The following is a 26,909-nucleotide window of genomic DNA, read 5'->3' on the forward strand; positions in this document are numbered from 1 at the left end:
GCAGCAGTGCCCAGAGCTTGTGCCCTGGAGCGCGGCTGGGAGAGTAGAGGCGGTCGCGGCAGCGGCTCCGGCTCTGAGGCCCGTCAGCCGCGGGGGCAGCAGGAGTGTCAATGACGCCAGTTGTTTGGTGCCAGGACCGTTCCAGGCATTTTACACACGTTACCTCGATTACCCTTCACCACGGTCTGATGAAGCCTGGGTGCCGGCTGTTCCCCCATCTCACACGTGAGAAAACCGATGCACCTCCAGGTGGAGTGACTTGCCTGAGATCACACCTTCCTCAGGGGAAGAACCCGAATTCGGACCCGGGCAGACTGGCTCCGTGATCCCTTCTTACACACGACATGGGTAGTAATGGCAGAAGGAGCATGAATGGCAAAGTACAGTGTGAGCGGAGCTTACACTTTATATACGCTTACGTGAGGAACGAATGAATTTTGAGAGTGATTCTGAAACTGGAAGGAAAGAACAAGAGGATATGAAGTAACTTTCAAAAGAAAACACCTTTTACAAGTAAAATGGTCATTTTTTACAATTTTCAACTTAACTGTCATTCACAGATAGTATATTTTGCAAACTTTTTTCTCCCCTATTTCCTTAGTGCTCAACAATTTGCCCCCATCCCTTTGTATGCTGGTCTAGCTTTGGGGCTCTTGGCTGTGAATTCTTAAGAAATAAAGAGCAAATTAATTATGCTGCTCAGTTGTCATAATCCTCAGATTATAGGTGCGCCTCCATATATTTAGATGCTAAGTAGGAATGAATAAATCAATAAGAAATCAAGTTCAGAGTCCACACTGACAGCAAGTGGGGTTGAGCTGGACTGAGCACAAACCCCTCCTGTAGGGAAGCCGCCTCCTCCTGACGGCAACAGCAGCCGGGGTATGAAAATCTCAGAAGCAACAGCAAGGCAAATGTGGAGCTCTGGTTCTGTTTTATCTTCTTTAATTCCGTATTTTGAAAGTTGGGGCTGTATTGAATCTGCATGTACACTTGGGACCATCCTTACAGGAAAGTCCCCTCCTCCCCACAAAGCCATAAATCAAGACAGTGCAAAAACTGACACAAAAGTCACTGCAATGTGTTAGCAAAATTTTATCTTTTGAATGATGAGAAGTGTTGAGTTGGGCAAAATATGTGACCCCTGACTTAAGTGTGAATCTTTGCATCCTTTTTAATGACTTCAGACGGCCAGCAATAGTAAAATTGGATGAGGTAAAATAAACTTTAATTATAAAATAACTTTTAAAAACGCCCTCAAAAGTTATCTTGGGACCACTCTGCTCAGGGTTTCCAGCTGAAGCTCTGTGATCTGACTTGATTTAATTTCCAAGCCTCTTATCTGTGGTTTATTCTTGTTCCTGCCGTTGCTGCTGGTTTTAACTTGTACACAGGAAGCCGGTGCCCATCAATCCTGTTCCCAAGGTGACAGGAAACTTGGGCTGGCCAGATGCTGATTGTGCTTGCAGCTCATGCTCCACCCATCACATTTTCTTCCCTTTTGGCTGAACTTAAGACAAATTAATCAGTGGCTGACATCTGGCAGACAGTTTTGGTGTCTTCTCAGAGGTTTGTGGACCCACATAGTTAAAAGGTAAAAACTCGATGCGTGAAACTTACAGACACTAGATAGAAACACCGCCGAGAATCCCTCAGAAGGGCTTACAGGGAAGGCCCATCTTCTGGATTTTTAACTGTGAATTTTCTTGAGTGATGGAACATCTGGTGAATAAATAGTTCACCTTTTTTACGATGGAGAGCAGCTTACCTCACCCTATTGTAAGGTCCAGATATTGAGTGTGTCACGGGGGCGAGGAAGGGCTCAGAGAATGCTAAGCTTTTTAACAGGTCTCTGCTGTTTATGCTTCATCTTTAGCCACCTGCACGTTTTCTTCGCAGGGAATCCTATTCCACATAAACACGTCCCTGATCCCTGAACTCTCTGAGGACACATGTGGTACCCAGAGCACGACAGGCACCATAACTCATAATTAAAGGCTCAGTGTAGAATCGAGCCAGGTAGGCTGCCCACCCCTCAAAGCCAGGTTTCTGTGGCCTCCTCTTTCAAACTCACAGTCTACGAATCTATAGAAAGAAAAATGACAAACTGTCTACTGGCCTTGTGAACTGTTTTCAGAAATCATTAGTTTTAAACATGGTTGGCAGTAAAATGTATGTCTGATTTTATCAGGTCTGGTGATAGTACAGATCATGAGAAATGTACAAGAAATGTTTTTTTCTGCATGGGAAGATGAAGGAAGGTAACAATCAGGAAGGTGAGATTAAGATAAACCTAAAAAGGGCAGGTATGTTGGACCGGATAGGCTTTTCCTGTTCCTAAAATGTCCTGTGTTCTTGCACAGGAAAAGCATTCTTATTCACCCAAGGCATTTGCAAGTCCTCGGCACAAGACCCAAAAGCACGCTGGGCTGTGGTGGTAAGAAGGCAGGAAAGCAGTGGGTGGGAGAGGAAGCGTCCACGGTGGGTCCATGACCAGGACAGGTTTCCAAAGGGCACAGGAGTGTTTAGCCATTTATTCACCGATGACTCCATTCTGAGAACAAACTCTGCTGGTTTGTTCTTTCTGAATATTTTCCACACCAGAATTTACCTACATCTAAAGTTGGGGTTGACTCAGCCACAGAGTTGCCAAGAATTGGTGAGCGTGCTCCTGGAGAGCTCGATGCCCTTGCTGACACTGTCAACTCCAGTGCCACCCAAAGGCCCGGGGCACCAGCGGGGCAATTTGGATCTGCTCGTTTTACTTTTTCTTCTAAGTGTTCTCCATAGAGAGGCCAGATCTGTGAAACAAAGATTAAATGCTACAACAGTTTGCGATGTTTTGCATCCTAAGCATTTTGCAGAGCTATAATCCTGGTTTCACCAAGAGCCAAATAGCAGAAAAGCGCAAGACGGGAAGTGAGTATTTTTAAGCAGTTGGGGAGAATCAGCATGTGCCAACGCCCCAAAGGAAACTCTGTTGGAGACCCCAAATAGAATCCTAACATGCATCTGAAAGGTGTTTAATGACCTCCTCCTTGCCCCTCATATTGTTCCCCATTTGATTTGATGACAATCTGTCTGGACAGGAGCAGCCTGCTGGGTGCCCGCCCTTCTTTCCACCTGTGGTGCCATCGCAGTGAAAGAAGTATGCCCAGGGCGGGGGGCGGGGGCTGCTAATTGTCATCCACAATAGCAGGGGGTGCCCCCCATGAGATGCTGTCCAGGATGGGTGAGTGTCTGCCCCTGGACAGCAGCGTTGCCATATGCAGCGTGGACTGATGACTGTAACAAAGTGTCCCCACGGCTCTTCAGCATCATTTCTAACCCACTAACCTGAGAGCTCCAGGATGTTTGGCAGTTGGGTAAGTAAGAGCTTTTGTAGGGCCCCCGAGCACTAGAGATAACAATGGGTAAATGTCTGTGATGCATTTCTTCCGGGGACATATGGCCAGTGTGCTTTTCTGGATGGTCTCGTTTATATAACACACATTTTAAATAACTAAACCTCTCTTGGCATGCTCAGAATAGAAAGCGTTTCTGTTATGGAGTGCCCCTCTGTATATGCAGACCTGTCCAGTGAGGAACCATCATCAGCTTTAATCTGAACCCAGACAGAAGAAGCTGCTGGGGACAGAGACAAGGGGGAGGGCGAAGAAAGCTCATTTATTGGGCATCTTTAAATAGAAGATAAGATCTCAAGGTCTATATTAATACCAATGAAAAAAATGTCCCAGAATCACTGTTCTTCTCCATGTTGAAGGAGGGCCTGGAAAAGCCTCGACGTGTCTCTGCGGGTCCCTCACAATTGCCGAGCAGCTGCTCTGTGCCAGATACATGCAAGACGCACTACAGCTTTGTCGTATCATTTCCTCCTCATAAGACCTCGGGGAGATCGAGTTTATCATCTCAACTTTGTGATGAGGAACTTGAGACGGGCATCTAAGTGAGCATCGCGAAGCCCGTGGACTGTGCAGACGGGCCCGGGTCTGCGTGCCACCAAACTCCTGCTTTTTCCCATTTCCTGCCTGCCCTGATGCCCGAGGCACCCCGTCATCCTTCTGTTTTCGCCTCTTCTATATTCATAATCTGACTGTTTTCAATTTGCCGGTGGAGCTATAGAAGCCTTATAAATAAAGTCACTATCCTGCGGACCCGCGTGAACGCACCGCCTGGAGGAGCGCGGCCGGCTGCCTTCCGCCGCCAGGTGGCGCCGGCGAGCCGCAACAGGTGCGGGAAGACAGGTGCGCGCAGGTGGGCCCCGCTCTGTCCAGATGGTGGGCCTGCGCCTCAGACGTCCTGCTTGAGATATTGGTTGCCATTTCAAGATTTAAAGGCAAACCAAATGAGCACGGAGAGGGCGGGGAGGCGCGGGGGCCCCTGCGGAAGGCGCAGGGCCGCGTGCGCACGGCAGCAGGTGCGCGGGGCCCGAGGACATCCTCCCTCCGCGGTCAGGGCCTCTCCTGCTTCCTCGTCAGCGCTCACACACACTGCCGTGGGGAAGCAGGAGGATCCGGGCGCTTGAGCCTCTGCAATTTTCACTCGAAAACGAGAAAGCACTTGTCGTCTTGCTCCCCTCCTGACACAGCCGCCCGGCGAGTCAGGGGTTCGGTTAGGTCCGTTCGGATTCGTTGAGACGGGCTGGTGGGACGAAGCACCTCGCCCCAGGGCCTGCGGGTGGGGGGCCGGGCTGCTGCTCCCCGAGGCCGGGCGCCTTGGCAGGACGTTAGAAAGCAGGTTCTGGGAGGGAAGGCGAGCTCGGCCTCCTGTCAGCTGTTTTCCTCCACAGGATGCTGGGTGTTGGCTGTCCTGACCAGATACTGATTACTTACGGCTCAGCCCGAGAGCTCTGTGGAAAGCGGTTTCCGCAGTGTGCTTTGACTTGCTGAGGCCTGAGAACTTCTGGAATCTGCGAGGTGTGGGCCTGAGCTCCAGGAACCGCTCGGTGGGGGCGGTTAGGGACTCCGCCCATTTGAACAGATTGTCTTAAGTGCCTCGTTTTCCGGATGCCCTCATCTGACGTGGAGAATTGTTGGTGGGAAATGCGTGTTGATAATCGAGACAAATGAAAGTAAAAAACGTCCAAAGGACTTGTCTTCAAATTGTTTTCTACAATATTTCAAACGTATGCAAGCTGCTGGCAACGTGTAATACAAATCTACAAATTTACATATTCTCGTATCCCCAGTGTAATTGCATTTCTTAGGTTTTATGAGTATTTCACTTCGTTCATAATATGGACAAACTCAAAATATTTAAACTATTGAAGACTTTTTTAGAGCGAATAAATTTTCTTCACATGAAATACAAAGAATTTATGTAGCATTCAAATTTTCTGTTCTACCAAATATTCAACCTAGAATGGTAAGACAAAAAGGGGGTGTGTTTGTACCTAAACCAGTGGACCACGAAGTATTTTTAAAATCTTTCTTGGAAGGACAACTCCCAGTACTAAGGCCTGCCTACTTTGTTGTTTCAAATGTCCGGCAGTCAAGAAGCAGTTCCAAATACCACAAATAATATAGTATTCAATCAAAGTAACAGATTTTCTAAAACTCATTCTATCCTGAATCAGACAGTTAATTTGAGAAGTCTTTCAAATACTGTGGCTGTGTGGGATTGTTAAGAAGAAGATTTTATTTTTCCTGTCTGAGCATGGATCCCTGTTTGTCCTAGAAATCAATGGGCATCGTTACAGGAACATCACTGGCCGGTTGTCAGGTTCGTGTTATAATCGTTCGGTACATAGTAAAAGCAAATACTGGGGTTTGTTTCTTTTGGAGTCAATGAAAAACATTGTGATAAACAGAAGAAACAAATCATTTCTAGTCAGTCTGGAAAATCTCTGCATACCTAATTCTTATTTCACTTCCCGCATCTACAAATCTCTGCCATGTGGAGGGGGAATGTGCGAGGTGTAGACGGAACTGAACCAGGCCGGTGTGCTCCCCTGGGTAGGGATGCCAGGCATTCTGTGTATACGGGGCACATCCTGGATTTAACGGTTTTGTCCTGTGTCCTGTACTGACTTTGTCAGGATGCCCTAAATGTCCTGTAGTCAGCTTTTTAAGTTAAATTACAAAACTTTGGCAGTTAGAGTTATTTTGCAAATCTAACTGGGTGGCCTGTGCTTGTATTTGCTAAATCCGGTGACCCTCCACCTTGTTGTCGCTTGTTAATCTTTTGTAGTTGGACTCATTTGCATATTTCTGAAGTCCCCTCTAACCATCAGATACGACCATTTTCAGAATCAAGTGACACTGGACTAGCTTAGGACCACTTCATGGGCTCAGACGGCAGAGTTAACTGGTACTGAAGTCATTTTAGGCTTCCATTCTCGCTCTACCTGAAAGGTGATAAATGGATACATTTTCCTTGTTCATTGTTACATCATTCACAGAAACATGTCTTGGAGATTAATAAAAACGTCATTATTGAACATCTCAGAGATTAAAGTTTATCTAGATGAATATTAGGATTTCTGTGTTGAGGTCTCTGATGAAAAGAAATAATGAATTAACTTATAAAACAACACCTGAAGGAGAATGGGTTGTTAGAGAAACGGAATATTCCTGTAGCTGTTGTTCGAAAGCCTGTTTTTGCATATTCCACTGCCTTCTGCCTTGGAGAAGTGCCATTGAATATAGTAAGTTTAGGACATTTTAATTTTGTACAGTTATCGACGTCATTTGGATGGCAAATTCTTGTTGTGGAAACAATGATTACCGTTGCTCATCTAGAGGGCAGAGCAGAGTGGCTTCCGTGACAGACAAAAAGTGCTATTTTAAACCGTCTTCCACGAGTAGTGACTATTGCTGATGTGGTAGACGTCCACTGCAGCGTCTCAAGCGCCGGCGTCTCGTCCATCCAAAGCAGGAGCAGGAAGCCACTGTCTGGGTAACTGGGGTGGGGTGCGCACCCACGGGATGTGCAGAATGGCCTACTGGGCCTAGAAAGAAAAGATTAGAAAAACCATTTGTTTTTATTTTTATCTTGCCCTTTCTTAATACAAATCTTGTAAATGCTTTATATTTCCATAATATATAAGTACAGCAGTACATGTATGTAATTTATAAAGAAACTTCAGCTGAGATGTGCTCATTTTTTTCTTATAAAAATAAACAACAGAAAAAAATTGAAAATGACTAATAATTCTATCTGAAAATGGAAGATATATTTAGAATGCAGATATAGGGGAATCATCCAAGTGTTTTCTAGCATGTCATAACTCTAAAATTCTAAAAACTCTATCCTGTTACAAAGGCTTAGAAACTGACAGAAGGGAAAATACAAGAGAAAGAGGCTGCTTTTTTTTAAGTATGCTTTTTTCTTTTTTGTCTTTCTTTTTCTTCTTCTTCTTCTTCTTCTTTTTTTTTTTTGGTGAGGAAGATTGGCCCTGAGCTAACATCTGTTGCCAGTCTTCCTCTTTTTTTTTTTTCTCCCCAAAGCCCCAGTGCATAGTTGTGTATCGTAGGGGTACGTCATTCTAGTTTTTCTATGTGGGATGCCACTCCTGCATGGCTTGATGAGCAGTGTGTAGGTCTGCACCCATGATCCGAACCAACAAACCCTGGGCTGCCGAAGTGGAGCACGTGAACTTAGCCACTCAGCCATGGGGCCAGCCCCGAAGAGGCTGCTTTTTGTAATGTCTTAAATAAAAAGAAAATTTCCTTTCACCATACTTGATAATAGGAGAAACATTAATTATACCTTTTATAATTGTTCCTACAGATAGCTTTGCACAAAAAACAAAGATACAGTTCAAGAATGTCCATTGTAACATTGTTTGTAACAGCAAAAAGAATTGGAAGTAAATGTCTATCAGTAGATATTTATCAATACATGTGCATTATTGTATATTTATGGCTTAGGAGATCCTATTGTTACTTCAATAAGACAAGCTTTCCAACAGTTAATGTAAAGTGGAAAAGAAGTTGAAAACTATATGGAATTGTATGGTCTAATTTATGTTGAAGACTACGAACGTTTATCTTTGTAAATGCATAGGCAGTTTCTGGAAGGTGTGGTGAGCTCGCAGGCGAGGAACAGAAAGTCCGGGACGGGAGGAACCAGGGGAAGAAGCTGTTTTTCACGTGCCTCTTTCTGTGTTATTTGAAAACTTGTCCTAAGTATGTATTAATTTTATAATTAAGTTAAATTAATATTTTAAAAATCAAAACAAATAATTCAGATAAGTATTGCTTTCTCTGAATTAATAGATATTTATATCATAGAAGTGTCTCTCCAACGTAAAGTGCAGAGGGGCTGGAGCAGGAGCACATCACGACATCACGGGTGGTGACGTGGGCAGACACAGTCACCAAGACCAGGGAGCCGCCTGTGTTGTCTGCTTTAGAACAACCGAGCGGGGACAAACCACACTTCAGTCTACGCCGTGAGACACAGCCCTGAGGTGGCATGCCTCAGGTGCCCCTCGATATCTCGCTGCGTCACTCTCACATGTAGAGGGTTACATTATGAATAGCCATGCTTCTACATCCAGCGTAATTAATAATACATCATAAATCAATAGAGACTCCCCTTGCTTTTAACTCATCTAATTCTCCTCCCTTTCCATCAAAGACAGCGCTGTCCTAAATTTGGTGTTTGTCATTCCCACAAAGATTTTTATCGTTTTCCTTGATGTGCACGTATCAACAAACAGAATATAGTATGACTTTGCTAATCCTTCTGTCTTACCAGATCAAAGACCTAAATGTAAGAGCTAAAACTAAAAAACTCGTGGAAGAGGACATAGATGTGAGTCTTCATGACCTTGAATTAAGCAATGATTTCTCGATTATGATACCAAAAACACAGCAACCAAAGGAAAAATAGACAACCAGGACTTGATCAAAAGAAGAACGTTTGTGCTTCTTAGGAGGCAGTATTATTAGGGTTCTCCAGAGAAAGGGAACAAACAGGATGTGTGTGTACACGCACACACACACACACACACAAAGAGTTTCATTATAAAGAGTCGGCTCACGTGATTACGGAAGCTGGCAGGTCCCAAGATCTTCAGGCAAGCGGGAGACCCAGGAGGGCTGCCGGCGTGGGCCAGTCTGAAGGCTGGCGGGCTCGAGACCCAGGAAAAGTCAATGTTTTAGTTCAAGTCCAAAGGCAGGAAAAAATTGATGTCCTAGTTCCAAGACTGTCAGGCAGGAGGAATTCTCTCGGTTTGGTGGGGGAGGGTGAGCCTTTTTGTTCTTTTTTTTTGGTAAAGATTGGCACCTGAGCTAACAACTGTTGCCAATCTTTTTTTTTTTTTCTGCTTTTTTACTCCCCAGATCCCCCCAGTACATAGTTGTATTTTCTAGTTGTAGGTCCTTCTAGTTGTGGCATGTAGGACGCCGTCCCAGCGTGGCCTGATGAGTTGCGCCATGTCCGCGCCCAGGATTCAAACCGGCGAAACCCTGGGCCACTGAAGCGGAGCACGGGAACCTAACCACTCGGCCACAGGGCTGGCCCCAGCCTTTTTGTTCTATTTGGGCCCTCAATAGATTGGATGAGGTCTACTCACGTGATGGGGAGAAATCTACTTTACTCAGTCTACCTACTTAAATGTTAATCCCACCCCAAAACACCCAGAATAATCTTTAATTAGATATCTGGGCACCCCATGGTCTAGTCAAATTGGCACATAGAATTAACTATCATGGGTACTATCAAGAAAGTGAAAAGACAACCCACAAAATGGAAGGAAAGATTTGCAAATCACATATCTGATAAGGGTCTAGTATCCACAATGTATAAATAACTTTTCAACTCAAAAATTAAAAGACAAATAATCCAATTTAAAAATTGGCAAAGTATTTGAATAGATGTTTCTCTGTAAAAGATATACAAATAGTACATGAGGGCTTGTTCGACATCATTAGTCATTAAGGAAATGCAATCGAAACCAAATGAAACACCACTTCACACCCACTAGAATGGCTTTAATCAGAACTACGGACAATAACAAGTATTGGCAAGGATGTGGAGAAATTGCAACCCCCAAATATTGCTGGTGAGAATGTAAAATGGTGCAGCCACTTTGGGAAAACATTTGGCAGTTTCTCAGAAAGTGAAACCTAGAGTTACCATATGACCAAGCTATGCCATTCCTAGGTGTATACTCAAGAGAAATGAAAACATGTTCACACAAACACTTGTATGCGAATGTTCATAGCGGAATTATTCATAACAGCCAAAGTGGAAACAATTCAAATGTCCATCCACTGAGAAGCGGATAAATAAATGTGGTGTATCCATACAGTAGAATATACTGAGCCATAAAAGGGAAGGAAGTAGTAACAGACACTACAACATGCATGAACCTTGAAAACAGTATGGTGAGTAAAAGAAGGTAGTCTCAAAAGGCCACATGAAGTATGGTTCCATTTATGCGAAATGTCCAGAACAGGCAAATCATCGGCACAGAAAGTAGACCGTTGGTTTCCAGGGACTCAGGGGGAGGGAGGGTGGGAGTAACTACCAGTGGGTATGGAGTTTCTCTGTGGGGTGAGGAAAATGTTATAAATTTGATTGTTGTGATGCATATACACCTCTGTGACTATACTAAAAACCATTGAATTGCACACTTAAAAAGGGTGAATTTTATGGTATGTAAATTGTATCTCAATAAAAAAGGAGGGAAGTATACGTAACTTTAATTTTATATCAAAATGTTGGCTATTTCTAGAAAATTGATTGGACATTGCTTCTGGCATTTTTTCATTTTATTTGATTTGGTTGAAACACGCTAATTTAGGACATCTTTATTTATGGAAAAGCAAAGAGACATATTTCCTACAGCAAGTATAAGAGTGTCCTTTACACGACAAATTTCAGTTCACTCTTAAAAATGTGTATGGCATTTTGCATTCCACAAATATTTATTTTTACCAGTCCATCTGCTCCTTGGGCATAATACAGATAATAAAACCCAGTATCCAGAGTAAGAATTCTTTACTTTGTCTGCTATGCATGTTATGTGTACTTGGGTGAATGGCTATTCAATTTTCAGGGTTATCCTGCAATTATTCCATCTGACAGTGGATAAGAGAAGACCCAGAAATAAAAATGGATGATTATGAATGACATCAAACCACAAATCCCAGTTACTTGAGGGAAAAGCTTATTTTAACTATTGGCAACTATGTTCAATAACTTATATTTAACCATGTGTCCTTGTCCTGGGCGTCACTGATAACATGATTGTCTATTTGCATTGGCAAGAAGATGAACACGGGGATCAGATCAAGTGCCCTCTCTTCATTTATCGCTAACACAGCTCTTCCAGGTAGTGGAGGTCTTCCTTCCACCTGAGAAGAGATGGTACTTTAGATATAATCACTGGCCACAGAGCAACCCGGCAAAGTCATTGACTCTTCTGTGGCCAAAAGGAAGCAGCTCCCTTTTCTGATGTTGCAAGGTGAAAGGCCCGTGACTCTCGCGGGTGCCGTCATCCTGGTTTATTCCTACAGCGTTCTCACAGGCCGAAGGCCCCAGCTGCGCTCCTGGGTGGTGCACTTTTAAATGAACACTGAACAAAAGCAGGAATGTATAAATAAATTACTGTTCTTGGATAAACATTTGGGGGAAACTCTGGAGAGAGTTGGTTTTCATGAGCTTGACTGAGTTCATTTTAGGTAAAAACAGGCCTCGATGTGCTCTGGTTAGTGACAAGAAATCTGCTTCTTCCCTCAAAGGAATGAGAAAGAGTCTTCTAGCAGCTTTCAGATAGATATTAAATTTAATTACTTTTAAAATACTAATTCTTACCATGAATGTGAAAACTTGCTTTGTGAAAATTTAATTTTATGTGTTCCTCTCCAATGATTAAAAATCCTAGCGAGTGTGAGGTGGTGTCTCCCTGTGGTTTTGATTTCAGACGCCTGATGATGTTGAGCATCTTTTCTTTTCCATTTCCGAATTCTCGGTTCTCTTCCATTGATCTGTATGTCTAGCCTTGAGCTAATGCCACGTGTTTTGGTTAGTGTAGCTTCGTGGTGAGTTTTGAAATCAGGAAGTGTGAGTCCTCCAACCTGCTTCTTTTTCAAGATGATTTTGGCTATTCTTGGTTCTGTGCATTTCCCTATGAATTTTAGGATCAATTTGTCAATTTCTGCAAAAAAGCCAGCTGGGACTTTGGCGGAAGCTGCACTGACTCTGCAGGTCAGTTTGGGGAGTGTTGCCATCTTAACATATTAACTCTTCCAATCCATGAGCGTGGTGTGTTCCTCCATCTGTTTGGGCCGCTTTTAATTTCTTTCATTGATGCTTTGTGGTTCTCAGGGTACAACTCTTGCCCTTTTTGCAAAAGGTATTCCTAAGTATTTTGTTCTTTTTGATGATGTTGTAAATGGAGTTGTTTTCTTAGCTTCATTTTCATTATCCATTGCTAACATATAGAAATATAATTGATTTCTTACATTGATTTTGTATCATTCAACCTTGCAGAACTTGAGTATTACTTTTAATATATTTTTTTGTGGATTCCTTGGAGTTTTCTACATACAAGATCATGTCATCTGCAAATAAAGGTAGTTTTATTTCTTCCTTTCCAATCTGGATTTCTTTCTTTTATTGTCTTGTCTAATTGCCCCGGGAGAACCTCCACTGCGATACCGCCTAGAAGTGGTAAGGGCAGACGTCTTTATCTTGTGCCTGATCTTAGATGGAAAGCTTTGAGTCTGTCACATGAAGTATGAGGTGAGCTGTGGGTTTTTATAAACATGCCCTTTAGCAGGTTAAGAAAGTTCCTTCTTTCCAGTTTGTTCAGTGCTTTTATAGTGAAAGAACGTTGGATTTTGTCAAATGCTTTTTTCTGAATCTATTGAAATAATTATGTGGTTTTTGTTCTTTATTCTTTTATTGGCATATTGCATTGTGTCATTTTTGCATATCTAATTAACCTTGGATTCCTGTGATAAACCCCACTTGGTCATGGTATATAATCCTTTTTGTATGTTGCTGAATTTGGTTTGTTAACGTTTCACTGAAGATTTTTGCACCTCCATTCATGCTGGTAGAGATTTGTATTGATGTTGATCTGTAGCTTGCTTAGGCTGTCTTTGGTTTTGGTTTGGGGTAATACTGGCCTCATATAACGAGCGGGGGAGTGTTTCCAACTCTTCTGTTTTTTGGAAGTGTTTGTGTCTTAAAAATTTGGTAGAATCTGCCAGTAAAGTCACCTGGTCCTGGGCTTTTCTTTGTGTGGAGTCTTTTTCGTTATTAATTCATTCTCTTTATTTATTATAGGTCTATTAGATGGTTCTATTAATTATCTACTTTATATTGAGTCAGTTTCAGTAGCGTATGTCCTTCATCTCCGTCATCTAATTTGTTGGTGTCCAGCTGTTCACAGTATTCCCTTAGAATCCTTTTCTTTCTTTCGAGTGAGCAGTGATATTCCTTCTTCTAATGAAGGTTTTAATTAAGTCTTGTCTTTTTTTCTTGGTCAGTCTAGCTAAAGGGTTGTCAATTTTGTTGATCTTCCAAAGAACCAACCTTTGTTTCCACTGATTTTCTCTTCTCTGTTTGATTTGTTTCTACTCTAATCTTCACTACTTCCTTCCTTCTGCTTGTTCTGGGTTTAGTTTGCTCTTTTTCTGTTTTCTAAGGGTCAGTTACTGATTTGAGATCTCTCTTCTTTTTTAATGTAAGAACTTACAGCTATGAATTACCCCTCTAAACACTGCTTTCACGGCATGCTATAGGTTTTTGAATGTTATGTTTTCATTTTCCTTCATCTCAAAGTATTTTCTAACTTTCCTTGAGATTTCTTCTTTGACCCGTTGGTTACTTGGGAGTGTGTAGTTAATTTCCACATATTTGTGAATTTCCCAAATTTCTTTCTGTTATTAATTTCTAATTTCATGCCATTTGATCAGAGAATATACTTTGTACAATTTCAATTCTTTTAAATTTATTTAGACTAAATTTCTTAGACTATTTATCATGGCCTATCCTGGAGAACATTCCGTGTGCTCTTGAGAAGAATTGTGTTCTGCTGCTGTTGGTGGAGAGGACTGTGGAGGGCTTGTTGGGTCTGGTTGGCTTACAGTGTGTTTAATACTTCTATTTTCTTACAGATCTTCCCTCCAGTTTGCTGTTCTTTATTGACAGCGGGTTATCATGGTCTCCTGGTCTTACTGTGGAATGCCTCTCTCTCCTTTCAGCTCCGATGCTCTGTTGTTAGTTGCATAGATGATTATAATTCTGACGTCTTCCTGATGGATGGACCCTTTTGTCGTTATAAAATGTGCTCTTTGTCTGTAGTAACATTTTGGGGGAGTGGATACAGGAATAGAATAAGTTAAAACACCACAAAGTTAGCCATTTTACTGAGATTCAGTTGTTTTTCTTGAAAAAAAATCTCTCAGACTGTTACAAGCCTTTGTTAATTTTCAGAATTCTGAAAAAGTTGATTTGACCATTTTTGCTAGTATTCTCACTGCTTGTATAGGATTGGGTTTTTCGATGTCCTTACTCTGCCATTCTAGAAGTCATCTCCTGCTCATTTTTAAAAAAATATCCCTAGAGGTGGAAGATATTTGTCCTTTGAGGGTGGATTTGAATTTTGGAAACAGTCCAAAATTTCTTGGAGTGATGTATGTTGAAGTAGTTGATCGCTCTGAGTATAATTAGTTTGGGTGAAAAATTGAAAAATGATCTGGACTATGAAATGATGAACTTGAATTTCTTCTGTGAGTCATAAATAGACTATAGGCAGAAGAAGAATTCCAAAAGAACATTTTGAACAGTGACAACTTCATGAACCATGTCAGATCTGAACATGTGTTGGATGATAAATCCATAGAGGAATAGCCCCTATTTCTAGACATCTTTTGGAATTAGCTTCAATTCCATCTGGCTATTATTCTAAATAATCCCATTCTTATTATAATATAACTAAAATCTTTAGTTGGAGAAAACAACTCTGATCCTTGTCAGAGATTAGGTCATTTGGTTCTGAACCTTTCATTTATTTGTGTCTAAATCTAGCTTTCAACTGGCTACACAAACTTCCAACTCAGACTGGCTACTTTCTTGTAGCATGGTTAAGATTCTAACTGCAGAATATCTTCAATATGTCCACAGCTGCATAAAGTTGCAAATTTAGAGAACAAAGGCTTGGTCAACTATATTTCTAAAGTTCTTGTTCTCATCCCAATCATAACAACGCAGTTCCACGTGTGCAAGGACTTCCACAGTGGCCATTTACGCTACATAAATATGCACACATGCCTGATAACCTGTGCAGAGGCAAGAGGAAGAAGTTTACCAACTGTCTGACTTTTTAAGGAGGAAAAATTGTACAGGCTGCTCCTTCTGCATAAGAGTCCTCCAATATTCAAAGTTTCTCTTTTCAGTGATTAGTTCCTGAGGTGTATGATTAGCGTTCACTCCAGCTGCAGCCGGAGGTGAAAATATCTGCTTACTGCCCTACTGTGGGCAGTACAGATGTGCCCGTATCAGTTATGTTGTGTTATAGCTATATTTCATACCATACTATTGATTATAAAATTGTGCCTTTGTTCCTATTTAAACCTGAAAACATAATCTTAAACTAAAAAGCAGTTAGATTTCCTAAAGGGCTGCAGAATTCAGTTTTAAAAACTTGGCCTGCATGAACAGATGTTGTAAAAAAAACTGAAGAAGCTGAGAAGTTCTATATTTTTTGAATATTCACATTTTAGTTGAGCTCTGTGGCTCATTGTAATCATGTGTGTCATTTCTGGTCTTGAAAGTAAATGAATACATTTAACTTAGTTGTAATGTTCAGCACTGAAAGAATTCTTTGGTAATTGATTGCTCAAAGAGACAGAGTTATTAATTGTACTGTGTTACTTAGAAAATAGTGTGTGTGTACGTGTGAATATATATTAGCTAAAGTTCAAAGAAAGATGTCTCATTTCAGAAAGAATGGTTTATTCATTGAGACTTATTAATGTTTCTTCAGCATCATCTTTTTCTTAACTAATTATATGAACTTGGAAAAACTGAACTTGGAAACTAAAATTAGGGCTACCAACACTTTGCTCTTTTGTTAAAAGGGAAGCAGCCTCCTTGCCACAAGTGACAGTCAAAACAATACCAAATGCAAAAAAGAGAGTAGCAATTAGTCATACTTGGTTACAAGACAAAGCATTACCTTTTTTTCTTTTTTATGAACAAAATCAGCACATCTCCTTAGGATATTAATGCTCAGACTTCATTGATATTTAAATGAGACTCAAAGTAAACATCGACTGTAACATTTGCTGTACCTGAGTCAGCTTGGCTTCTCCAGTCCAAATTTTCACGCTCCTGTGTAACACGATCCGCACTTCCCCTCTTTTCCAAGGGAAAAGCCACCAGAACACAGTGGCTACACGTAGTGTGACCCTCACCATCGGCTGTGGCCATTCACACTTGCAGACCAGAGTGCTCTTTCCCACGTGTTCAGAATGGATACAGAGGGAGGACTAAAGTCAACGTCTTGCCTTCAAGGAGTTCATACTTTAGCGTCGGTCCCGCATAGTGAACACAGTGTTTATTGGAGAATGTTGGAAAAATTGCTAAGAGGTTTCAAAGGAAAGAGACCCTAGCATTGAGGACTGGGTCTGAAAGAGCTGCGGCAAGCTCATTTCAGGCGTAGAAAACAGGGCTGCAGGTGGTAGGCCTGCCCGGAGCACAGACCTGGACAAGGACATGACAGGAGAGGAGGCGTTTTGTGTGGGTTTTATTGTCATATTTTCAGTGGTTGAACATCATTCCGGTGAAATCTGGAAGAAAACATGTAGGACTCTGAGATTTTAGAGTTAGGGAAACTTGCTAGGGAGCTGGTAGAAAGGTCTGAGCAAGAGAGGAAGGGGGTCTGAGCCAAATCAACGTCTGGGAGTCCAAGAGCCGGTCTTCAGCACGTCCACGCTCCACGTGTCCAGTGACTTCTCCAAACTCAGGGATTTTGAGTTAGCTTTTAAAACTTCTTGACCTAAAAGTAATCATGGAAATGCATAAATATTTAGATATAAGGATATTCATTTGCAATCTTGTCTATAATGGTGAAAAATTGAAAAAAACTCAACGTCCAAAAATAAGGTGTTGGTTAAATGAACTATGACACAGCCATCTAAAGGAATAATGTAAAGTGTTTAAAATTAGTGTTTAAATAAATTTGAAGACATTAAAAGACATTTGTGGTATATTTAGTTAAATAAAAAAGCAAGCCATGAGAGAATATGTAGACTAAAAATCTGCATTTCGTTACACGCATTTATACATATAGAGACTTGAAGGACATACCGGTAAAATGTCATTGTCAGTTACTCTAAGTGTTGATATTGTAGGATATTTTTCTTCCTTTTCATTATCTATATTTTTAGTTTTTCTACAGTGAATATGCATTATTTTTTAATCTGAAAAAAGTTACTAATTTTAAAGACATGAGGTAAGAATTTTAAGGGCTTGAGGTATGAAAAATGATCCCAACTTAGATGAGTTTGCATGTGTAACACTGCTGCTGACTCTTCATCACCTAACCTCCTTTCCCAACCTTGCCTTCTTCACATGTTTATCAGCGTGTGTGCCATAAGCTCCCACACAGCCGTGCGCACATGGGTAAGCATGACCCGTGATCGTTATTAACTATTATAACCGTTCACATATTGTACTAGGCTGGAAAGGTTCACACATTTCTGCTTCTTTAGCTTTGATAATGTCAATCAACGCTGAGTTTGATTGTTGTCCCCATTTGCAGCTCAGGGAGTCTGAGGCACAAGAGTTTAAGGGAAGGGCAGAGCGTTCATTGAAACTCAGATCCCAAGGCCGACGCTCAAAGAACAATGTAACAAGTTCAATTTATTTTCCTATGATTGTTTTGATTTTTATTCTTTAAAATAATAGAATAAAGGTGTAGTGAATTTTGCTTTGTCCTGTGCAAATATGAAAGGTCAGCTATCGCTGTATGAATTCAGAAGCGTCTGTGAGCTCCCTCCAAAGGCGAGCAGCGTTCCACCAGGGGAAGGAGGTGCTGGCAGGTAGGGAACTCATTCTTCTCTCACCAAAAATGTTCTCTATGTTGTAAGATTTTCTTTTCACTTCGGGGTGAAATTCATTGATCATTTCCCTGGGCCCAGGCCTGCTATCTTTTATACTTAGTACACTTCTTCTCCACAGGGTTTCCTTTGGGAAATTTTATTATGGATGGTCACAATACCTATTTATTTATTTCTGCTTCTAGAAATTAGTAACACTGCATTTATGTCACAATTTCACTTTCCAAGAGCTTTGAATTTAAGTCAGCATTCCTTATCTTCTTTTTAAAAAAATTTCCCCTCTCACCTGTCAAGCAATCCAGGGAGGGAGTTAGCACCATATATAATTTATTTGAAGGTAAAGGGATGGAGAGAAACAGCAAACCACTCATTAAATACAATTGCCTTTGGAACCTAAAGCCATAGAGTCTGGAGTTTCAAAGAACCGTGAGGACCCTCAGTCCACACAGAGGAAAGGAATTTATTCTCTCCACTTCACCACTGGTTTTTCCTTTGCTATTCAAATGAGTAAGAACCTCTTTTTGTCTTTTTCTTTCTTTTTAATTAGACGTCTCCTAGAAACCTAAATATGTGGACAAATAGAACGAGCAAAAGTAATTAAGAAAATTCAAGTTGGGATGGGGCTTAAGCTCACCTTTACCATCAAACCAAGATTGTCAGATTTGTGGTCATTAGGAGATTACAACCCACAAGGAGGAAAGGTTGCCCGAAGGTCTCAGACCCACGGCGTTTCAGCTCTGCAGAGGACGTCAGCATCAGACTGACTTCTCCCACGTAGCATTAGATGTGTGAACTGATAAAGACAGCTCTGAATGAATTATGAATATGTTTTACAGAACAAAAAAATTAAGATTGGAAAAGCTCTCAGAGATCTGTTTGCTTTCCTTCTGTATTAAATTCTTCGTATAATCTTTAGACGCATATTTTTCCGTTCTTGTTTCAAGTACTTCAAGATAAGCAGCCGCCACCGACCGTTTCCCATTGAAACTTAATTTCGTAATCCAATAGTTTCAGGAGCACATCTTCCGGGACTACAGGCACAGAGGTCGTTTGCCTCATTTTGTTCTGACTCCCATTCCCATCCTTTGTTGGCTGCTAACTGAGGCGCTGGGCCTGAGGCCCCCTCATCTCAGCGGCTGGGGTCCTGGGAAGGGGCAGCCGTATCTGAGAATTAGATGGAGCCCATGGACACAATGCTGGGCGCTGTCGCCCTCCAGCCCAAACCCAGCTTCTGAAATCCAGCATGTAGCCCCAACTACCAGGAAAATAAATGCCTAGTTTGAGCCATTCCAACCTTCAGTTGTAGTGTTCTTATATTTTTAGCTGTATTTTCTTCCCACTAGTTGGTCACTTGGAGCAGTGATGCAGAACTGAACGAGTTTAGCAGAGAGTCGGGGAAATTCTCTTGCTGAAGTGGATATGTGGCCCTGGCCCATGATTTTTATCCGTGTTTTCCGTCTTACTTAATTGTAATTAGCATGCTGTTCATTGCATTCCTTTTACCTTTCCTTAAGAATTTGCTTTTTCCTTCAATTGTTTGCACTGGTATCTTTTGAATTTCCTCCCTCTTATTTGTTTTCTGGCATAAATAATAATCCGTGCTGCAGTGGGAGCTTGATAAAGGTTTTTATTATGCTCCCTTTTGTCCACCAGCAATCACGAGGCATAAAAAACCCGAGTGGTTTGTCCAGAGTTACACAACAAGGCAGAGTTGTTAAAGGATTTGTGCTCTTAGTTTCCCACATTCTGCTTTTATTAAAGGTCCAGGTCTCCTTCTATTATTTGTGTTGATTTTTTTTCTCTAAATCTTTTAGATTTTTTTCCTGTATCTTAATTTGAATTTTGTCTTAACTTCTTATGTTTGTTTTGTTTTTGAAACATCTTTCTGATTCTATCCTCACTTCCTATCGTTTGGCTTGTGGATACCATGGAATAAATGCACATCTCTTAGTTCGGTACAGTGGTGTTTTCTCCTCTAGATCATTAGTCAGAGATACTAGTTAAAAACCTAATATTCCCATGTTTATAAAACACATCCCTTCACTACCTTATTTAGTAAATTGTGTTGGAAACAATTGATAACCTATTTGGGGGGGAAAAAACCTAGATGAGTCTCACCTTTACCATACCCCAAAACAAATTCAAATAGATTAAAAGATTAACTGTTAAAAAAAATCTAAACTTCTAGATGAATCTCTGTGTATTAAAGCAATGCAAGAAACCACAAAATAAAAGATTAATATGTTTGACTGAATGTAAATATGACTTTTTAAAAATCCTTAGTATTTTAAGGCAACTGTAAACTGTATCTATGCAGCAGATATGTCTGAGAAGTAATTATCTTATATTTCATAGTAATCAAAATAAATACGCTAATGCCATAATGTAAATATTAGTAAAGAGCATCAATAGACAACTCTCAAAGAGAAGGACAAACAAATGAGCAATAGTCATGTGAAAGCTGTTCACATTGTCTCTAACCAAAGCATAAAGGTTAGACCGTGAGTCACTGCCGTTACCCCTGCCTTTACCCCTGCCATTACACCTGCCATTACCCCTGCCATTACCCCTGCCATTACACCTGCCGTTACACCTGCCGTTACACCTGCCGTTACCCCTGCCGTTACCCCTGCCGTTACCCCTGCCGTTACACCTGCCGTTACCCCTGCCGTTACACCTGCCGTTACCCCTGCCATTACCCCTGCCTTTACCCCTGCCGTTACCCCTGCCATTACACCTGCCATTACACCTGCCGTCACCCCTGCCATTACCCCTGCAAAATAGCAAAATTAGAAGTCAATTTAAATTCTAGTGAAGTTCATGTGACTCTGAGTGATTTTAATACCTTTTTTAAAACTTCTAAATTTTACAAATTTTCTACAATGAACTTTTATAATGAGAAAATTAACACTGCAAAATATATATGGATGTGTATTTAATCTCTTCTCTCCAGGCACGAGACACGACTAAGAAGGGCACAAATTCTTACACTGATTCTACTGATTCTATTTCCTAATTCCGCTGTATTCCAAGTAACCTAAACATTGTTCACTTCTTAAAAAGAAGAATTAACAAAAGCGGAGATTTTTCCAAGTTAGTGCCACCCTAAGGTAGTATTTCACAGCCAGAATAGGGGATACCTGCCACTGTAAGGGCTGTTTTGTGGAAAAGTCAATGGCTTGTGAAAATTTAACTCCACGATGGAACTTTGAGACATTGCCTGAGGTGTGGAGGTGAAGTGTCCTGGAATTGTTTAGGGTTCAGGGGAAATGGCTTTGCCGTAATAAAGGGAAATTTCCAGATAAATAGGTTATCAAGAAGGATGTATTTTTCTTTAGCTACAAATATGTAGATTCGATCCATTGATTTTAAAACGTTAACATTAATCTCAGTGTAGACAATTTTTGAATTTTGGTGAAGATCTCTTAAAATAGATCCCTTAGAAAAGCAGAAGGCGAAACTTTGTACGACTTTATTCATTACGACCCAAATTAATAACAGCCAGTCAATGCTTTTTGTGAGCAGTTTACTGACACTATTTGATCAATCATTGTGACAACCCTCTGAAGTGGGTGCACTTTATTATCCATTTCACAGAAGAGGAGGGAACTGAGATGCAACGAGGCTCATTAGCCTGACTAAAGGTCCACCCCGAGGCCGTGGGAGAGGCAGGCCAGAGTGACCCCGAAGGTTGAATTCACGCCCTGAATGCAGTGCTCCCTCCACTTGACACTTCGGTAATCTCTTCCCCCAACAAGTGACCCCGACTCCACGTGGGGCACTGGGGAGTCTGACAAAACCCATCCAGCACACCCTTGCTTTTGGGTGGCAAAGTGGAGGGAGCTTGGGTTTCTATCGTAACTTGATTGAGTCCTTGCTCCCCCACTGTGTTTCTAAATTAGTTATTTCTTCACCGTACGATGAGGGAAGTAGAACCTCAGGTGGCCGCCGTGGGGACTGAGATGCCAGGTGTGAAAGTGCTTAGAACGGAGCTTGGCAGATGTTTAATAAATGTGAGTTTCCTTCCTCCTTCCCTTGCCGACGAAAGTCCTTCTTCCTTACGAAGTCAGTTTCGGTGAAAATGCTTCTGTGGTTCCCAGATCATCAGAGGAGCCTCGGAGGACGACTGGCTCCCTGGATTAAATGGGCCTTGGTGGGGACTTGCAGAGGCCTTGCTCTCGGGCCTGGGTGGGGTGTGCTGTGGGCACCCAGAGCAGAAGCCAGTTCCCTCTGATGTTCTGAATTCTCCCATTTCTGGATGTGGACAGGCTCTCCATAGTCTGATAGTTCCTGTGACTCTTGCTTCTTTCATCTCTCCCACAGAACCCACCCCCAATACCAGAATGCGTTTTTGTACAACTGAACTCCAGCTCAAACTGCTTACAGGCCATTTCTCAAAGTTGCTGCATCATTTCCTGCTCCCACTTTTCCTCCTGCCAGGCTCCCTCTCTGAAACAGCCCTGCACCGAAAGTTTATCTGTCACACTTTTACCCTCGAGGCCTCTTGGCCCGTGCATCCGCTCTGAGCACTCTGGATGGAAGAGGTTGGCCTGCTGCTGAGCCGCTGTGGCCCTAGGTGTCACTCAGCAGGCAGAGCGCGGAGACTTCCGTCTCTCGGGCCTGAACATGGACTGAATGGAGCAATGAACTGATGAGCAGTCCCCTAAGCAGCCTCTCCTGGCTCCTTACTAAAATATCTATGAAACCAGCAAAAGCCAAATTCTTCCAAATACACCAAAAACTAAGACCAATAGACAACCTATTATCAGAACCAAGAAGGAATTTCTGCCCATTTAAAGGCCAAAAAAACCAGATTGAGAAACTCGAAAAACTGCTTTCCCACTAAAAATAGATTAAAACTCTTGTCCTGAAAGTAGAACCATTCTCTGCTCCCCCACAACTGTTTACCTCATACTCAACACACAGCCCTGCTGATCACCACCAACAGCCACCATAAAAAGGGACGGGGGACAAACATCCCTTCATCAGATCGGTGATGGTTTACGGGGTATCAGAATGCCATCCCCTAATCCCTAAAGCAGTGATCCAAAGAGTCAAAAATAATCATACAGACTAGAAAAGGTTTTTCGAGAACATGCTAAAAAAAATAGTATGTCAATATTAATATTTTTTAAAAGTCAGATGTGAATCCAGACGTAAAATTAAGGGGAAAGTATTTAATATTGATAAAATTTACAGAAAAGGTAAAATTACGAATTTCTTCAAATAATACAATGTCCACAATGTATAAAGGAGGGCCAGCCCTGTGGCCTAGTGGTTAGGCTCAGCGCTCTGCCTTGGTGGCCCGGGTTTGGTGCCTGGGTGCTGACCTACAACACTTGTCTGTCAGTGGCCCTGCTGTGGTGGTGGCTCACATACAAAAAGAGGAACATAGTAAAATATATAAAGTAAACTGTTACAAATATAAGGAAAAATAACATACAGTTATTATGGAAGACTCACATATCTCATGCTTTGACAAATCCAGTAGGAAAAAAGTAAGGAAACAGAAGATTAGAATAATATCTTTGATAATATAAAATAATATAATAAATAAGGTGATATATATTTGTGTGTGTATATATGTTTCAATAGCTACATAGTAAGTAACCAAACTAGTTCCCAGCAAAAGCAGCTATGAAATATTTAGAAAAATTCATAATAGTATTTGTCTCAAAGAAAGAGTCAAGAAATTCCAAAGATTAGAAGTCCAGCTGTTCTCTGACTTCCATGTGCTATAACTAGAAATTAATAAGGAAAATAAATGGGCAAACAAGTTAGGGCTTGAATTAAAACTACAACTACAAACCATTTAGAAATTAACAAAAATGATATAGCATTACATATCAAACTATGGAATGGCCCAAAGCTGCAGCCAGAGGGAGATTCATAGGAGGAAAGAACTGAGAAGTTCTTGTTCAATGGGTTTTTTTGTTGTATGTTCCAATAGTTTTCCATTGTTTAAAATTAAGCTCTAGCCACTTGAATGCTTCCTGGTGAGTCCTGCACAATAAGCACATAAGACACCATCCAAATGAAGTCCTATGCAGGGCCTGTCTCTGATCTTGCTGTCTTACTTACGTTCGTTTTGACCGGTATTTCCCTGCTCTCCATTTCCTCGGGACACCAACCACCTGGTGCCGTATTTGATCACCTGACACATACCTCAGGCCCCTTCAGATGTGACAGTTCTTGAAAACACAGTCTCCAACTTTGATCCTCAGACTTGCACATGCCACTTTATAGTTACTCCTTGGTTCCACACAGTTAATGTTACTGTAAGAGACACTCACACCTCCATCCAGGACACAAGGGGTCTTTATAAGTCAGAGGAGCCCCGCTCCCCTCCCAAGAAGAGGAGGGAACTTACAGAGGAAAGATAAATTGTAATTTAGTGTAAGAGTCTGTGATCTTTATGATCCCTTATAAGTTTATTACAGAATTAAATAAACACAAACATACATATGCAAATACACACATATATGCATACATACATAAATGGTGGATACAAAAGCTATTTCTTAGGGACTCATCTAGAAGTTATAAAAAATATATTTTAAGCTTTTGAATTCTATTTCAATGGGAATAATTTGAACTAAAATAAAGACATTGTTTTTTCCTTTGAGCTTCCTGGGTCCAAAAAATCATGAGTACAGTATATTGATGTCAAAAATACTAGGCGGCTCTGTGACTTATTCACTAGACTCTCAGACATAACATAAATAAAGGTGATTTGTGTTACATCCGATTGCTCAATTCAAATGCGATGTTGACTTTTCCTAAAATTTTCACTTAATATCATTAACCATCCTATTATTTCTGTACCAAGTATACCCATTAATAAATAATAGTGCATTTTCTCAGTTCAGAGCTATTTCTAATGACAACACTGTCAGTTTCCTGTAAAGAAACTATAGATAGTTGCTATGGTCAATTATGGTGCCATAAGAGAAAAGGAGAATTGGTCCTTCTTTCTGTAAAAGTTCTCACTGAACTATGTGTATGTACAAAGACACATTTGTACAGTCAAAATAATTCATGGTGTTTAAACCTAACAACATTTTTCTCTACTGTAGACGAGGCTCCAATGTGTCTCTTACTTTGGACATGAGCAGCTTGGGGAGCGTGGAACCCTTTGTGGCTGTACCGACCCCACGGGAGAAGGTAGCTATGGAGTACCTGCAGTCAGCCAGCCGAATTCTCACCAGGTCACAGCTGAGAGACATCGTGGCAAGTTCCCATTTACTCCAAAGTGAATTCATGGTGAGCCTGCTGTGTATTATTCACTCTTCCATAGGTATTTTGATATACTGGGCACTAGAGGCAGGCACTAAAATGGCACTGCCCTCCGCTCCAGCAGCTCACGGTGAACAGTTGGTTACAGTTCAAAAGGTTAAGGGCAGGGTCTTAGGTCTGCCCTGCGTCTCATCCGCCATGGACAGGCATTCAGACTAGAATGTGAGAGCTAAGAGGAGGCAGAGTGTGAAGGAGCTGGCCAGGCAAAGAAGGGTCAAGGAGGAGCTGGGCAGAGAGGGGGGCATTCAAGGAAGAGGGACCGGCCTTGCTGTCACTGTTTCGGGAATTAAATTGCTCAGTTTGACTAAAGCGTTGAAATTAAGGTGGGAAGTGACAAAAGGTGAGCCTCAGAGACGTAAAAATAACCCAAGTTGTAATACATATTTAAGAATTTGGACTTTGTCTTGTGTTTAAGGAGATCACCATCTGCCGTTGAGTCGGCGTTAGAAAGAGGTGTTTGGGAGACTGGAGATAATCCTGTGGAACTGTGATGGTGACGTAAACTAAGAGAGCAGCCGCGAACACAGGGAGAATCTATAGGAATCTACAAGAAATGGGCTTATCGGATGAGGCAGCCAAGAAAAAGGAGTCTAGGATGATACCCCGATTTTTTGACTTGAGCAACAGGGTGCTTAGAGCACCCTTTAATGAAGTAAGGAGCACAAGGGAAGAGCAAGTGTGGGCTAAAAATGACAGAGAGTTTCAGCTAAAAATGATGGTGCCCCATCAGTATTGCTGGTGAAGCTTAATGTTTGAGAACACCATTTCCGCCCAGAGAGCACGGAGATAGATAAGACCTTCTTAGGTCCAATTGCTGCCCAAGGGAATGTCCATTTTGTAAACACTCTGTATCTTAAATCAGCTGTACATCTTAAGCCATGTCTGTTGAGTATAATAATTGACCACAGTAGGGTCATTTCAGTTTATTTGCGAGCACCTAACTGTGAAAGATCCAGCAGGGGGTTAGATCTGCCAAACTCATCAACTGTTATTATGTGTCCAAAGTAAAATACAGACAAGAAGTTGCTTAAATTAGACTTTGTAGCACGTCGTCTTCTATATATGAAGACAACGACACCTGGAGGGATGAAGGACCCAGTCAGTGAGCACACAGGTAGCCAAAGTTCCTCAGTATTCTTCTCCAGAATCGCAGGTAGGTCTTTATAAGATGAGCCCTTCACGTAGCTACTTCCCTGAAAGGAGGGATGAGGCCGACGAGGACCACCAGGGAGAGAGAGAACCGGAAGAAGACAAGTGTCAGAAAACGGGAAGGAGTGGGGAGCAGCAGAGACGCTGCCAACCTGTGGCTTTGCCAAGACAGACCGACCTGTCTGAAATTATCAAACGTGAACATGGGTTTCTATGGAACATTCAGCAACTTTGCTTATTTTGGTAACTTGGAACCGAGAACTTATAACATTTAGCTGGAGTATCATAAATATCTAAAATAGTGCAGGCTTGGGAAAGGATATTTAAAAAAGTAAGCTACTCCTCCTGTAGACCAAATTTCAAATTCATGATACAGTCAGGCTTTTCTCACTTTTCAGATTGACTGAAAACTAGAACAATTCAAATTAATTTGTA

General features: G+C 41.5%; 1 protein-coding gene across 1 annotated transcript in view; it reads left to right on the forward strand.

Moving 5' to 3' along the window:
• The window catches only part of PTPRR (protein tyrosine phosphatase receptor type R), a 132,039-nt gene that overhangs the window by 65,981 nt on the left and 39,149 nt on the right, over positions 1 to 26,909 (forward strand). The window contains exon 6 of the mRNA XM_046654081.1: positions 25,106 to 25,292. Within this exon, the coding sequence (XP_046510037.1) occupies positions 25,106 to 25,292 (187 nt within the window). The remainder of the gene's footprint in view (positions 1 to 25,105; positions 25,293 to 26,909) is intronic.

This window comes from Equus quagga, chromosome 1, assembly GCF_021613505.1.
Source record: "Equus quagga isolate Etosha38 chromosome 1, UCLA_HA_Equagga_1.0, whole genome shotgun sequence".
Taxonomy (NCBI): domain Eukaryota; kingdom Metazoa; phylum Chordata; class Mammalia; order Perissodactyla; family Equidae; genus Equus; species Equus quagga.